At 42.1% G+C, this 15,561-nt stretch overlaps 1 protein-coding gene across 2 annotated transcripts in view; it reads left to right on the forward strand.

Annotated features, from left to right (window-relative positions):
- The window catches only part of PRDM2 (PR/SET domain 2), a 41,133-nt gene that overhangs the window by 13,456 nt on the left and 12,116 nt on the right, over nt 1–15,561 (forward strand). Inside the window, exon 5 of one of the 2 annotated variants that reach the window (XM_058818792.1) lies at nt 2,193–2,319. In XM_058818792.1, the coding sequence (XP_058674775.1) occupies nt 2,193–2,319 (127 nt within the window). Of the gene's footprint in view, nt 1–2,192; nt 2,320–15,561 lie in introns of those variants that run through there. The other variant, XM_058818793.1, reaches the window with a different exon arrangement.

Raw genomic sequence — 15,561 nt, forward strand, 5'->3', positions numbered from 1 at the left:
ATTTGGTCTCCGCCAGCCCCGTGTTCATTCATTAACCCTGAAAAAGGAGAATTGAAGTTAAAGCATTTAAATTTTTCTTGGTTTTGGGTAAAATGCTTCAGGAAATGGAGAAACAATGAGGAAGATTTAAAAAATTAAAATCTTCAGTCTGCCACCTTGGGGACTTACTAGTTTGAGTCTGATATTTTAAGGAGTGTGGGAAATGAACTGATCAATAAAGTTTCTTTTGTTGGCAGTGCTGGGAGTATGAGTAGCATTTGCAGTGATGCCCATTGGACTAATTTAGTCTGTGATTTTTTAAAAATTTGATTAAAAAGAATAGAAATAATTTGGAATGGCAAGCAAAGCTTTGACTTTTGTGTTGAAGTGTATTTATTAAACATGTTCTAATTATCTGTATTCCCATTAACCCACTGTGACAGTCTTTTCCTGGATCTTTAGAATTTGTTCCAGATCCCAGCTGTAGTGGCTGCCTGAGCAGTAAATTATTATTATATTATAATTAATTAATGTTATTTAAAGCTTTGTATAAGGTGGGTATGTTTGTCCCAACATGGCTGCTCTCTGGAAAGAATTAGCAATGTATGTATATATATTTTTTTTTTTAAACAATATATTTATATATAATATCCAGAGCAGGGAGCACTAGGATTTCAATCAGTGTCACTATTTTAGGCAAAACCACAATTTGGGACATTACAGCTGGAAAGTTCATCCTAAAAATAATAATAATAACAACAACAACTTTGTATTAATTATTAATACAAAGAGTATATTAATAATTAACTATAGTAATATTAACTAAAACTGTATTAATATTACCTCTGTATTGTCAGGAACTGTAGTTGGGCCAAAGATCAATGGATACAAATAGAAAGAGGGGAAGTTTGGGTTTGATGATTTTTGGGTTTTTTTGAGATTTTGTCTTTTTTTCAGATTTTGACTTTTTTGTGATTTTTTTTCTAGTCTTTTATTTTTTGACATTTTCAGGGTTTATCTTTTATTTCAGTGTTTCTCTGATCTTTTGTCTTGTCACTTTTCTGGAGTTTTTCTGTGTTTTCCTGTGAATTTTTTGGGGGTGATTTTTTAATGATATTTTGTGTTCTGGGGGTTGTGTGTGTGTTACAGTCTGTGAGGAGGTTTGGGGGTTTTTTTTGGGGGTGTTCTGGGGGTGTTTCAGTGCTGTTCTGTGTGTGTCTTACAGTCCATGATGAGTTTTTGGGTTGTTTCTGGCTGGTTTGTGTGTTGGTGCTCTTCTGTGTGTGTGTGTGAGGTTTTGGGTTGGTTTTGGGGTGTTTTTGGCTGTTTTGGGTGCTGTTCTGTGTGTGTGTTACAGTCCATGATGAGTTTTTGGGTTGTTTCTGGCTGTTTTGTGTGTTGGTGCTGTTCTGTGTGTGAGGTTTTGGGTTGGTTTTGGGGTGTTTTTGGCTGTTTTACGTGTTTTTGGCTGTTTTGTGTGCTGTTCCGTGTGTGGGTTACAGTCCATGATGAGTTTTAGGGTTGTTTTTGGGGTTGTTTTTTTAGTTGTTTTTGGCTGTTTTGTGTGTTGGGTGCTGTTCTGTGTGTGTCTGTGAGGTTTTGAGTTGTTTTTGGCATTGTTTTGGGGTTGTTTTGGGTAGGTTTTGGCTGTTTTGGTTGCTTGCTGCTGTCCTGTGTGTGTCTGTGAAGTTTTGGGGTTGGTTTAGGGTTGTTTTTGGGGTGGTTTTGGCTGTTTTGTGTGATGGTGCTGTTCCGTGTGTGTGTATTACAGTCCATGATGAGTTTTGGGGTGTTTTTGGGGTGTTTTTTGGCTGTTTTGGTTGTTTGGGTGCTGTTCTGTATGTGAGAGGTTTTGGGGCTGGTTTTGGGGTTGGTTTGGGGTGTTTTTGGCTGTTTTGGTCGCTCGCTGCTGTTCCGCGTGTGTGTGTTACAGTTTTGGGGTTGTTTCTGCATGGTTTTGGGTTGGGTTTGGGTTGGTTTTAGGTGTTTTTTGGGTTATTTTGGGCTGTTTTGGTCGCTCTCTGCTGTTCCCCGCGTGCCCGGCGCGGCCCGCGGCGCTCCCTGCACTGCGCCCTCCGCCCGCCAGGCGGCGCGCGGGGCGGCGCCCTCGAGGCTCGGCGGGAGCAGCGCCGTGGGCGCCGCCGCGGCCGCTCCCCGCCCCGCCAACAACGCGCGCTCTGATTGGCCGCGCGCCCTGTGTTGTGTCCCGGCAGCCAATCGCGGCGGGAGAGGAGCTGTTGGTGTGGTACAATGGCGAGGACGACCCGGCGATAGCGGCCGCGATCGAGGAGGAGCGAGCGAGCGCCCGCAGCCGCCGGCACTCCCCGAAGGCCCGCAGAGGTACGGAGCGCACCGGCCCCGCCGCCGCCAGCGCGCGGGGCGGCCCGGCCCGCGGCCGCCGTGACCTTCCGCGGCCCGAGACAGGAGGGTGGGGAGGGCCCAGCCCGGCGCGGCCCGGCCGGCGGCGCCGCGGGCGGAACGTGGAAGTTGCGGCTGGAAAAGTTGGGAGAGGCGGCGGCGGCGGGCACGGGGAACGGCCCGCTCCGCCCGCGGGGCCGCGGCAGCCGCTGCGATCCCGTGTGGGGCCGGGGCCGAGCCCGCCGCAGCCGCGGTGCCTTCTTGGGAAAGGGAGCGGAGTCCGGACCGGCCTGATCCCTCACTGGGAGAGCGGGCGGAGCCCGGGGTGCTCCGATCCCTCACTGGGAGAGCGAGCGGGGCTCGGGGTGCCCCGATCCCTCACTGGGAGAGCGAGCGGGACTTGGGGTGCCCCGATCCCTCACTGGGAGAGCGAGCGGGGCTCGGGGTGCCCCGATCCCTCACTGGGAGAGCGAGCGGGACTTGGGGTGCCCCGATCCCTCACTGGGAGAGCGGGCGGAGCTCGGGGCCGCTTTTTACATGCGGGAGGAGGAGGCTGAGCCCGGGGTACCCCGATCCCTCCTTGGACAAGCGAGCCGAGCCCGGGGTGCTCCGATCCCTCCCTGGGAAAGCGAGCGGAGCTCGGAGCTGCCTCGATCCCTCCGTGGCAGCGGGAGCTGAGCTCAGGGTGCTGCGATCTCTCCATGCGAGAGCGAGCTGAGCTCGGCTGCCCCGCTCCCTCCCTGGCAAAGGGAGCTGAGCCCGGGACTGCCCCGATCCCTCCTTTGGAAAGGGAGCGGATTCCTGGGCCGCCCCAATCCCTCCCTGGGAAAGCGAGCTGAGCTCGGCTGCCCCGATCCTTCCCTGGCAGGCTGAGCCCGGAGCTGCCCCGATCCGTCCCTGGCAGGCTGAGCCCGGAGCTGCCCCGATCCCTCCCTGGCAGGCTGAGCCCGGAGCTGCCCCGATCCGTCCCTGGCAGGCTGAGCCCGGAGCTGCCCCGATCCGTCCCTGGCAGGCTGAGCCCGGAGCTGCCCCGATCCCTCCCTGGCAGGCTGAGCCCGGAGCTGCCCCGATCCCTCCCTGGCAGGCTGAGCCCGGAGCTGCCCCGATCCCTCCCTGGCAGGCTGAGCCCGGGCCCGCGGCCCCGCTCTCTCCTTGGGCAGCGGAGCCGAGCCCGGGGCGGTCCCGCTGTGGAGGTCGCGGCCCAGCCCGGGCCCGCTCCGATCCTGTGGGAAGGGGAGGCTGAGCCCAATGAAGAATTCCCTTCCTGTTCTTCCCCTGCGGTTTTTAATTTCTTGTTGTTTCTAGGCCGATTTGCTGGTTCTGGAATTTGGCAGGATGGGAATGGCTGCTCCTGGCTGACTTGGGCCGGGGAGGGAGGGTGGGACAGAGTTTGGGGTGCTATAAACGCGTTGTTCCCTCTGTGAATATGCATGTCAGAGCAGACATCCTTTATTTTTTCCATTACTAATTCAGCAGCAGGGTTTTTTAGAGTGCGTGTGCCTCCACGCGTGGCCTTATATAACTGACATTTTGCCTAACGTTTTAGGCCAAAATCACAACAAAGCCTTGACTTACAGGGACTCGATATAAAAAATGGAAATATTCAGTTGCAGCACGGATGTATCAATTCCTATTGCATGGGAATATGTACATTTTGGAGTATGTACATTTTGATATTCTCAGGAAGCTAGAAATGAACTGAAAAAAGTTCATTATAATCATTATAATTTTTTAAACTTAAAATGTAGCTCCTGATCTTACAGGTAGTGCAGATGACTGGAACTCAGATTGGAAACAAGGTCAGATATTGAAAACACTATTGTGTAAGTATTTTATTTGAGATTGAGGAGAGAGTACTGTAACTGTAGTGCAACACAGTTATTTTGAACAGTATTTCATAGGTTAAGGAAATACAAGCTAAAATTCAAGCACTGAGTTTTATTTTATAATGAAAAAGTGTATTTAGCACATATATTAGAAGCACTTGGTAAATTACAGGCTGTATTACATTTTTTTCCTAAATCTGCATTATTTTAGCACATGGAATTTGTGTGTCTATGATTTACCTGAAAAGCTAGAAAAACAACCTGCAAGAATTTGATTATATGATAAATCAGCAAAGCCAGACAGAATATTTTCTGAGGTTATTTTTCATGGCATAGAAGTTTGATTTGCATTCATGAAGTTATAGGTAAATATACCAGTAAACTAATTTGGTTTCTGGGTTTTGATTTTGTGCTCTTTTGTAGGTTTTGTGTTTTAACTGTTATGGATTTTACAGATTTCATAATTGGGAACAGTAAATCTTTTCCCCCTTCTTATAAACACAAGCTCCTTACTGAGGCTCACAGATATTGAATAAAAAGCAGCCCAGCAAAAAGCAACTCCAAGCACAATATTCATGAAACATTTGAGAACAACCAAGAATAATCTATTTATGGAGTTATACCCTTGTCTCATGAAGCAGAAAGACTGAATTCTCAGCATTTAGTTGATTTGAATTGTTAAAGTTTCAGTTCTAAAATGATAAGGCAATTCATTGCATATTTTGACATTTTATAGTTCTGTTATTTACAGGTTTCATTGGATTTTTTTTTACTTTGCATTTACTCTCAGTTTTTTAGTGTTTATAGTAACATCTGCTAATATTTGCAATTCACAGCAATCTTTTTTCAAGAAATAAACACTTTTTTTCCTGCAGTGAGGATTCCAGAATGGTTTCTGCTCATATCCCTGGTTTTGTAGATTCAGCTGCATCCTTGGATGGGGAAGCTTCTTTACCCTGGACTTGAGGGCTTTGGGGAAATAAAGGAAATTATGATGAGCATGATTGAAAAGTAATTAAATTAAAAATAGATAGTTCTAATTGTATGATACAAAGAGATAGAAGGAGAAAGATTTTTTTTTTTTGTGATTTAACTTTATGTATGTGAAAAATTGAGAGTCAGTATTAAGGTAATATTTAAATTAAATAGCAATTTAAGAAACTTGCTACAGAGGAGCTCCTCCAGGGGATTGTGAAATTTGAATTCATTAGTGACCTAAACAGATCAATAAATTTTTTAGATTTTATTTTGGCCTGTGTTGCACACTGTTGTCTTACATATTAGAAAAAAATATAACCAAGTAAGAATTGTTAAATTCTAATAATTGTGAATTAGTGTGTCCTTTAGGAACACATTTTCCAGACAAGTAAGTGACAGCTCAATACTATAGGAATGACTAGACAAAACATTATTTGAGAGCTGTATTATGATACAGACCATGCAGTTATTTTTAAATTTTATTTTGGCCTATGTTGCACACTGTTGTCTTACATATTGGGAAGAAAATATAACTAAGTAAGAATTGCTGAATTCTAATAACTGTGAATGAGTGTGTCTTTTAGACATTTTCTAGAAAAAAAGTGACAGTTTAATACCTTAGGAATGACTAGACAAGACATTATTTGAGAGGTGTATTATGATACAGACCATGCAGTTATTTTTAAATTTTATTTTGGCCTGTGTTGCACACTGTTGTCTTACATATTGAAAAGAAAATATAACCAAGGAAGAATTGCTGAATTCTAATAACTTTGACTGTGTGTGTCTTTTAGGAACATATTTTCCAGAAAAGTAAAGTCACAGTTCAATACCTTAGGAATGACTGGATAAGACATGATTTGAGAAATGTATTATGATTTAGTGATGCAGACCATGTAGTTATTAGATAAAATTCCTAATTATTCTGTATTCAGTAAAACAGATATCCTTTTGAATTTTTAATACATCTTAGGTCTTGTGCTTGAACATAAGTTAGATATGACATAGATGGTTTGGGTTAGAGTTTAGATATTTATCATTTGACAGATCACCTTGTTCTGCCATGTGGGATCTCAGCACCTCAGGACTGAGGTGCAAAGAGGCCGAGACCACCCTTGGGGGGCTCAGGAATCCTGGAATGTTGCCAGAAGTGTCTGGTGGCAGGATTTTGATCCTACACAGGAGACGACACCTGTATGAGGATGGGAGGAATTCACTGGGTGAATGGTGAAGGGATAAGTTAATTAGAGTGTAAGACACAGGGTTTAGGATTTTGGTACAGGGGGGTCTAAAGAAGTAAGATGGAGGAATTGGGGCATGTCCTGTTCTTCTTCTTCTTCTTGGCCTCCATCTTCTGTGGTGGTGGTGGCACTTTGGGATTGGTTATTACTAGAAGTGCACCGGTTAATAAGGGTAAAAGGTATTGGGGAAAAATGATAAATATTGTACACGTAACTTTGGGTATAAAGATAAGTGACCGCCCCGGGGGCTCGCAGTGTGCCCATGGCTGGCTTGCTGTGCAGACCTCTGTCGGGCTGAGAGAAAATCTTTTAGATAAACAATTAATAAACACCGAGACCGAGACAAGATCAGAAGTCTCTCCTCGTCCTTTGAAGCGCCGGGCTCTTCAAGGCCATCCCTGGGCCTTTCCAGGCCACCTAAACAGCACAGAAAACCTGACACTGCCATCTGTGTAATGAGCCCTTGACAGAAGAGGTGCCCATGCCATAGGTATTAAAATGGGCTTCCATTAAAAATGGAGGCTTTCACTGCTGTCCCTGTTCATGGTGCAGGAGGAATCCTCTCTCTGAGGGAAGGGTGGAATTCTCTGTGCTGTGAGTCAGCAGAGGCTGCAGCTGTGGCTGAGCCTGGAGCTGCTCACCCTGACCTTGAGCTGCCCTGTGTGCCACGATCCCTGACACAGGCACCATCATCTGCTTTAGGTGCATCTGGGATGGCACCTGCCATTTCCTCCAGCTCCCTCCTGCATGGTTTGGGTTTGTGTTCTGCATTCATATTTTTGCTTTTGTGTTGTGCATTCCAACTGCTTTACAGTCCCCAGGTGCTGGTGTTTGATGGCTCCTGCCTGGCTTGGCTGTAGCTTTTCTTAGCTGGAATAAATCTCCTACATCTTCCTTCTGCCATGCACAGCAGCTCAGAAATCCTGCAGGAAAAATGCACTCATTGCATTTGTTTTCATACATTGGAACAGTGTCATCTTCCTAAGGTGCATTTGAGATGTAGAAAGAAATTCAGTAGGATGCCAAAGTATTGAGGGATGGGAATGCAACCCCCAAAAATTAAAACCTGAACTTGGTACCATCACAGATTTTATCAGAACCAAGCTTTCATTGCTGCCTTAACTATGCAGTTCAGAGCCAGCAGCTGCCAGTGCAATAGCTGAGATTTGGTTTTTTTATTTCTTTTGCATTTTCTGAAATTTTTTTTTGTTAAATACTTATCATTGTTTCTCCCAGGTTGTAGTTAATGTGCTGCCTGCCAAGCTTGTAGGGAAATTTGCTCAATCAGTGCCTTAGCACAAGATCTTTCATTAATTCTCCTTCTAAGGAAATTAAAAAGAGAACAGCTTGGGTTCACTTTGCAAGTTGGGCTCATGTGTCCTTGAGAGGAGTAGTGTGGATGTTTTATTGTGTCATCCAGGTGTTTCTTGCTTTTCATGTGACAGGAATAATTTGTAGCAGTGAGCAGTAACATCAACAGAGCACATGAAGCCTCTGGCTTCAGACTCAAATCTTTCTGAAAAAAAGTCACTTTTCAGTAGCTAAAGTATTTATTTTAAGGAAAAGATGGTCATTTTTCAATGGTCATACATAAAGATATCCAGTGTTTTTATCAGGCTGTAGTCTGCTTTAAGGCTGCATAGGCTCCAAAGGCTAAAATCCCATTTCTGTTGTGGATTATGTGGCAGATCAAGTCTGGTTTTGAAGGGAGAAAGATACTGATGTTAGTCAGGATGAAAGCTTGTCTTGCTCCATGCTGGGGAGTAATTCCTCTAGAACAGCCTTTTTTGGGGAGAGCAGAGGGCAGTGTTTGTTTTGCTGTGCCTGTTTCTGTCTCTGGATGCACTCAGGCCCTCTCTGTGTTCCCCTCATGTCCAGCAGCCCTGGGGCTCCTCAGTGAGAGCTGTGGGGGCTGCACTGGTGCCATCAGGCTCTCCATGGGGGCAAAATCTCCCATTTCATTCTTCCAGAAGCTGCATAATGCAGCTGGAGTGATTTGTGAAACCCAGTGACCTCTCAGCCACACTTGTGTCAACTCCTGAAATATTTTGCTATTGTAGTGCAGGAAAAGCACCTGCACCAGGGTCACCTGTGTCCTGGACAGCCCTGCTGATTGTTCAGTGTGGTTTTAAAACCTCAAAGCATTGCTAATAAATCTTTTAAAGCTTTGTTACCTTCAATGGTTCTATTAATAATGTTGCTGCTTCCCATGGTTCTTACTGGGCTTCAGGCAGAGCATGAACTCCAGGGGTGCTCATAATAACTGACCCAGAGGCAGTGTGAGGTGAAGGTGGGTGAATTAAAATCAGTTATTGGCTGTTACAAATGATCGTTGTGCCTTGGTTTATATCAGGTGAATGCAAAGTGCAACTTCAGGCTTCTGCTTCCCACATGTAAATAAACTGTGTCACCCTAAGAGTTACAGTGTTTTTTCTCTTGTCTGAAAGTGTGGCTGTTGCTGAAACAGTGTCAGATTGCTGCTGGGGAACGTGAACCTGAAGGGATGAAATAAACAGGTTAAATTCTGTGATAGCAGAAATTCTTGCAGGTTTTATTTTTATTTTTTTTTTGTTAATAATTTCTTAGGCATTCTCATATAGTTCCAGATAATTAGCTGTATGTGAGAGTGCCATAAATATCATCCTGTTTATAAAAGGTAGGCCTTGGATTGCCATCTGGATGTCATCCCAAATGGAAATCATGGTCAAGTGATGCTGTGATTGTCTGTCTGTTATTTAAGTTACCCAAATTTATTAAGTTTGTACTTGGACTAAGTCTAAAAGTTTGTTTCTGAACAGAAAAGAGCTTGTGAGGAGAATGATTGTGTGTGAGTTGGAATGTAGCTTATAGAGGGATGTGTGAGTGGTACATTTGTAGCAAGGGTATCATGAAATGTTATTGTTATCTAAGCTCTACTTCCAATAAATTTAATTAAAAACTCAGATAGGAGCTCAAGGCTTCAACATTTCCTAACCAGTGACTGGGAAAAGACAATGGGGGAAGGGAGAAGTCATCAAGATCATCTGGAACAAAGTCCTACAATGGAATTGACTTTGATTTCCCCAAATCACATCGATTTGCAATAAGGTTTTTACAACTCCAGAAGCACCATTTGGGATGCCAAGGGACCATATCTCCCAGAAGCATCTGTCTGGAGATAACTCATGTATTTGAGGTCTTCTGAGCAGTGCAGGTTTTCTTTTAATCCCCATAAATGGCCTTTGAAAGGGAGACTTGTATTGCTTTACATTCCCATCTTCACCTCTGCAGCAGTGCCCCCACTTCCAGGACAGCTGCTCTGGCCTTTCACAACAGTGAAATTGGTGTCACTTATTCCAGCCTTGCTCCTGCCTGTGGAATTAAGAATGGCAGAAAATAAGCCTTCATTTCAGGAATTAAAAAATAAATTACCTGCATTTAAGAAGATAAAAATTTCAGCACTGAATTGCTGTGTTGGCCCCTTAAACTCTGTGTTTCTAAGGATAAACTTTTGGAAGTACTACAAGCACCTTGCACACACTGTTACTTTATATCTGTGGGGTTTTTGTGTTTGACTTAAAATAACAATCTGGCCTTCATGGCTGTTACAAGCTGTATTTCTAGCTGCTAACTTAGTTCTGCTTAAAGCAGGTCTATGGAGTTACCTAACAGAATAAAAAATTCCTGGGTTGTTTGGTTACTCAGATTCTAAAGTGTTCTGGATTTTTTTCATATTTTTGCATTTTTAGTCATACTTCCTTAGACTGCTTTTCTCGAGTTAAAAAAGTCAAATATATCTAGAGCACAGTTGTGGCATTTCCCAGTAAATTTGCTAATGCTGTCTTCAGTTACATAATCCACAGTGGGAAGTGAAATAAGGCACCAGGCAACTTTCTATTATTAATCAATTTTTTCTTTCACTTGATCAGGATTAGCTTTGAAGCAAGGAATGACCTGGAAGAAAAGCTGTTTGATATTTCACTGCTATTTTTTAAAAATAATCCACTGCATTTGGAAATTATTCTCCTTTCTTAGTAAATGCTGTTTTGACTTTCCTGAAAATAAGTTGAAATACTGGTTTGCCTGTAGAAATATATGTGTTGGGATTCTCCTAGACTTTTTAGACCATTTTCTTCTGACTCATAGAATTGTTTAAACACTTCTGTGGAGAAGATGTGGAGAAAATTTGGTGATTGCTTTTTTAGGGAAGAGCTTTGAGATAGATTTGGAGGATTTGTTCCAAAATAGGAAGGGGATGAATTCCTGCAGAGCAGAATAGGCACTGTTTTCCAGAGACAAACAAGAACTGATATTTTCTGTTCCTCCAATATTTAGTGATTTAGAGTTGACCTGTTGCTTATAGAATATAAGAGAACAAACTCAATGAGCTGCTGCCTGCCTTACATCTCAGTAAATCTGGTGACTTTTGCTCACATCAATAATCCTTTCTTCAATTGCTTTGTGTTCCTCATTAAGCCAAGGCTTTACCAGCCACTCTTGCTCTTTCTGTGCTTTCCTGACCCTCCTGTGCAATCTCCCACTTCAGGGTTTGTTTCCCAATTGGAGGCTCTGGGGATTATGGTGGGTGCAAGGTAAAGTCAGTTATTGACTTTCAGTGTATTCTGATTTTATTTGCCTCCTGTTTGAACCATCTTTTTATGTAGGGAAGGCTTTAAGTTCTTGTAGTAAGAATCTTGTGTAGCTCTTAATAATTTCTGTTGCCTTCCTCTAGATTTTTTTTTTGTGCATCATCTTCTCAAAACCATTCAATCAGAATTAATGTGAATAATATTATGTAATTACCTGTACTAAACTTTTTATTGCAATTTACCATAATTTTCCATTGCCCATTTATTTTACTTGCATTATTTACAGGGAATATCATATACTGAAGTGTTAATCTGCAGATCCCCCATATAATTTATTGTGCAGTGGTGAACAAGCACATTGAACTTAACTTCAGGAGTGTGCACACAAAGTTTTCATAGCTGATTTATTCATGGAAGACATGCAGGCTCCATTTGAGTGTGTGGCTGAGAGCTCTTTTCTTTAATTAAAATCTCCTTCAGAAGGTAACTTGTGTTTGTCAGCTCTGAAGATTCTCACATCACTGCATTACAAACCTGCAAAATAGCAAAGAAATTTTATTTTTTATTTATTAACTGGTTTCTATATTTTTCGAATGAACAAAAAGAAAAACCATTTGTAAGACTAGAGTCTATGTATTTTTTCAATCTGTCAATTTATTTTGTCATTCCTGCCAAGAGCCTCACACAGATTGACAGGAATGACTGTTCTGAAGAATTCTACACTTGCTGTGTTGAGTTCCTCAAGGAAATATAACAGCAGACTGACTTTCTGCTTGGGTTTGTTACCAGTTATTGAAACAAGACTCAGTGGCATTTGTAGCTAAGAAATTAGACAGTGTCTGACCATTTTCTAGAAGTGTTTACTTGCCTTTTAATGTTCCAGCAGACTGACTTTCTGCTTGGGTTTATTATCAGTTATTGAAATAAGACTCAGTGGTGTTTGTAGCTAAGAAATTCAACAATGTCTGACCATTTTACTTGCCTTTTATACACTTTCCCCCTGGAAAATCACAGTATTTATTTGGATCACCAATGCCTGAGAGTTATTTAGGATGAAGCTTTCTGAGCACTTAGGAGCTTACCAGCTGTTAAGAGTTAATTCTGTTGTTACACTTTGTTATCAGAGTTGTGTGAGAGCTTTTGATTGACTATGATTAATGCTGCAGAACTTCAGAGAGGCTCTGTTATTAATGTGCTGATTGACATAAAATTATTCTAGTGAGAGCATTTCAATAGCTGAAAATCCATCATCTTGATTATTATTGCTGCAGAATGCCATGGAAATGAGTAGTCAGCTGTACATTATTGTAACTCTTGTTGAGAGTCAGGTGCCTCACTGGAGTCTCTCAGATACAGATCTGCTTTTGTTTGGCAGTCCATCAGAAACAGTGTGACTGCTGTTTGTAAAAGTGATTTAATTCATGGAAATTTGGGAACATTTTCTCAGGCATCACCATTATTCAGGGCTGAGTGCAATGCACACATCCCTGTGTTGGTGCCAGTAAAATGCAGCCTGTGAGCTGTGGAGTGAACAGCTCAGGGCAGTGAGAGCTGACCTGTCCAGCTGGGAAATGGGATCAGAGTGTTCAAACCCCACCTTTGTCATGGCTGGATCCTCAGCCACGTCTGGAAAGTTGCCTTGGGCTTTTCCCAAGGAGTAGATGAGTTGAGGGAAAAAAATGGACTTTGCTGCAAAATATTCCCTTTCAAGTTGCAGGTGAAGAGCAGCAAGTGCAGTGTTTCTGATCTTACAGACCCTTGGCAGGATTGCAAAAGCAAGGTGGACTTTGTGCTGAAGCTTAGCTCAGAGCTCTCAAATCCTGAACTGTTGGGTGTCACCCCACTCAGATACCAGAGCTGGTTTTATTTTCTGGTTCCTTACCTGCACATTAAATTGTCCAAGTTATGTTACAGTGACATTTCTGTAGTCTTAGTGGATGTTTGGTATAAAACATCCACTTAGACTACAGAAATGTCACTGTAACATAACTTAGACAAATTTGGTATAAAATTTGTCCAAATTATGTTATAGTGACATTTTATGTCTGTAATCTGTTTTAGTTGTTTTAAACTAAACTGTTTAAAACTAAAACTTACAGTTTTAACCCATTTAGATCAAATTAGCTTTTCATCTCAGATGTAGCAGTTAACTGAGCAGAAGACAAGTTTATTTGTGCTCTGAGATTTGTTTTCACTGTTTGAAAAATGGAAGAAGTTGCTGTTCCCTGTAATAACTTCATGAGCCTGTGACCTTGCTTGGTGTCACAAATGAAGCACATGGCAACTTGCTCTTGTCTGGTTTGGGGCATTTATAAATTTAGAACTTCTGTTGTTGGTCTTGTTAACATGAGCACCAACTGTTGCTGTTGTCCTGTAGCACAGTCCTTTTGAGAAATGGACTGGTTGGGCAACTGGAGGATTACAGTTCCTTTGGAAATATAATTCAGTGTATCTCATGTTATCAGAGAGGGCTGACAGGCCTTTCTCTAAGAAACATCAGTGGGCTGTGGCTGAAATGAATGAAACACTTTGTTTCACCAAGGAAGTGAAGCAAATCTTCCACCGTTTCCCAGCAGATAAAAATATTTTGGTGACTATATTGTACATTAAAATGATGAATTTAGATAGTCAACATAGTATTATCCTATTTTATCTACTTCTGTAAAGGACCTGCTGTGATATTCTGCCACATGACCTTGGATTTGTCACTCTGAAGCTGGAAGGAGATGAATATTTTCAAATTTAACAGAGGAGCAGAGTTTTCATGCTGCAAATATGTTCTGACAGCAGCTGGTTATTAACAATTAATGTTCTTTGCTAGGTTGGAGACCCAGTTGAGAAGATGCTGTAATATTTTAAATGAGGACTGGTGGAAAAACACTGCATACCTGTACTGAAGAAATAGAGTAAGCTTAAAGGAAAGAAATTTGGAGATGGATGTCAAAGAGTGGGTGAAAGACACTGTAAAACACAGAGAGGTGATTTACTGGGAATACTTGGAGAAAAAATTCTGAAAAGTGGTAACCATAAACGACATGAAAAATTTGAATAAATGAATAAGAACAAATCTGAGTGACTGTCAATGCAAACATTGAGTGTGACCTTGTGCAGTTGTGAGGGGTTTAATTTTATCCCTGGGAGCTTTAGCATGGTGGGAGCACTGTCTGTGAGAGGCTTTGCTCCTGTTTCTCAGGGTGGGGACTCTTGTTGCAGTAATCCTTGGGCCCTGCTGGACACAAAGGCAGCCCTGTCCTGGGGATTGGTACAGCTGTGTTCTCCAGGCAAAGCCAGCACCCCTCTTCAGGCAAACATTTGCATCAGTGTTGGTTTTCCCTGCAGTGAAAATGTGTGGCACAGAGGGAGAATTGCTGTGGATAGTGACACCACCTTGATCAGCTGTGTGAGAAGGGCTCTGGGTCTGCAGTGGACTCAAAAGTCCTTTTTTTCTATTATTTTTTTAATGTCACTTATTTGTGTGACTGCTGCTGAATTGGAGCATACCTGGTTTGTCAAAGAGCAGAATAAAATGGCAGTAAAGGCCTAAGTAGTTACTTTTGAGGATAACTTAGCTAAAACCACAAATATTTTTGATGTAATCCTCTCAAATGTTCAATGAACCAAATAGGGCCATGACAAATATTTGGGTTTTTTATTACAGATAAAGGCAGACTGATCTAGCAGTGCTCATTTTAAAAACTTGCTAGTACAGGGAGTTGTATGAGGACTTCCATTACCTTTAAATGCTGCTGTCAATATAAGTGGTATTTCTAATTATCTGAGAGTAACTTCATTTCACAAACATTTTGGAACAAACTAGTGACTGGAAGCAACATTTTCTGGGCTTAGATAAAAGCTCTGATTGGTTAAAGCAAAGATTTAAATTTAGACATTCTCGATATTAAATACACAATTTGGGTGCTCTATTTTTAACTGAATTTTAAATAAAAACTGGCTAAATATAGAGAACAGTTATTTCTGGAAAGTGTGTGTGCCAGCTGACATTTCTTTTGCTGTTGCTTTTGTCTTTATACTTAGCAAAACAAAAGCTGATGGAATAGAAGTACAGAGAAGAATTTTCGTCATGTTTTCTGTCCTGGGCTGGCTGTGGGAGCTGTGGCAGCCATGGAGCAACTTGCTGGAAATTTGTAGTGAATGAGGGGAGGCAGGAAAATACCAAGAATTGGAGTGATAGAAAAAGTCTAGAGCAAGTCTGATCCCATATTTGTGTCCCATTTCTACTGTTTTACAAATATTGGCATAAGGGCAGAAATAACATTTCCAAATCTTGCTAGGATTAAAGCTCTCCATTTAATTATTTATACTTAATTGTTCCATCACAGCTCTTGTGTGAGTTAAAATTGCATGGAATTAAACCTTTGTTTGCCATGCCTTGTAATTGTTGGGTGACATTCTGTACTACTTAAGTCATTAGAAGTCTTGTAGTCTGTAAATTTAAGACTTCCTGGGCTGTGCACTCAGGTTAGTCAGAAAGCAGAACACGTTGGGGATTGGAATGAGATGCTGCAAGAGTGGATGACATACTCTGGCAGACAGTATAAACTGGTTTTGTCTCTTGTCTGGTGCAAAGTTATGGTACATAATTTAATTTAC

This window comes from Ammospiza caudacuta, chromosome 22, assembly GCF_027887145.1.
Source record: "Ammospiza caudacuta isolate bAmmCau1 chromosome 22, bAmmCau1.pri, whole genome shotgun sequence".
NCBI classification, from domain to species: Eukaryota; Metazoa; Chordata; class Aves; order Passeriformes; family Passerellidae; genus Ammospiza; species Ammospiza caudacuta.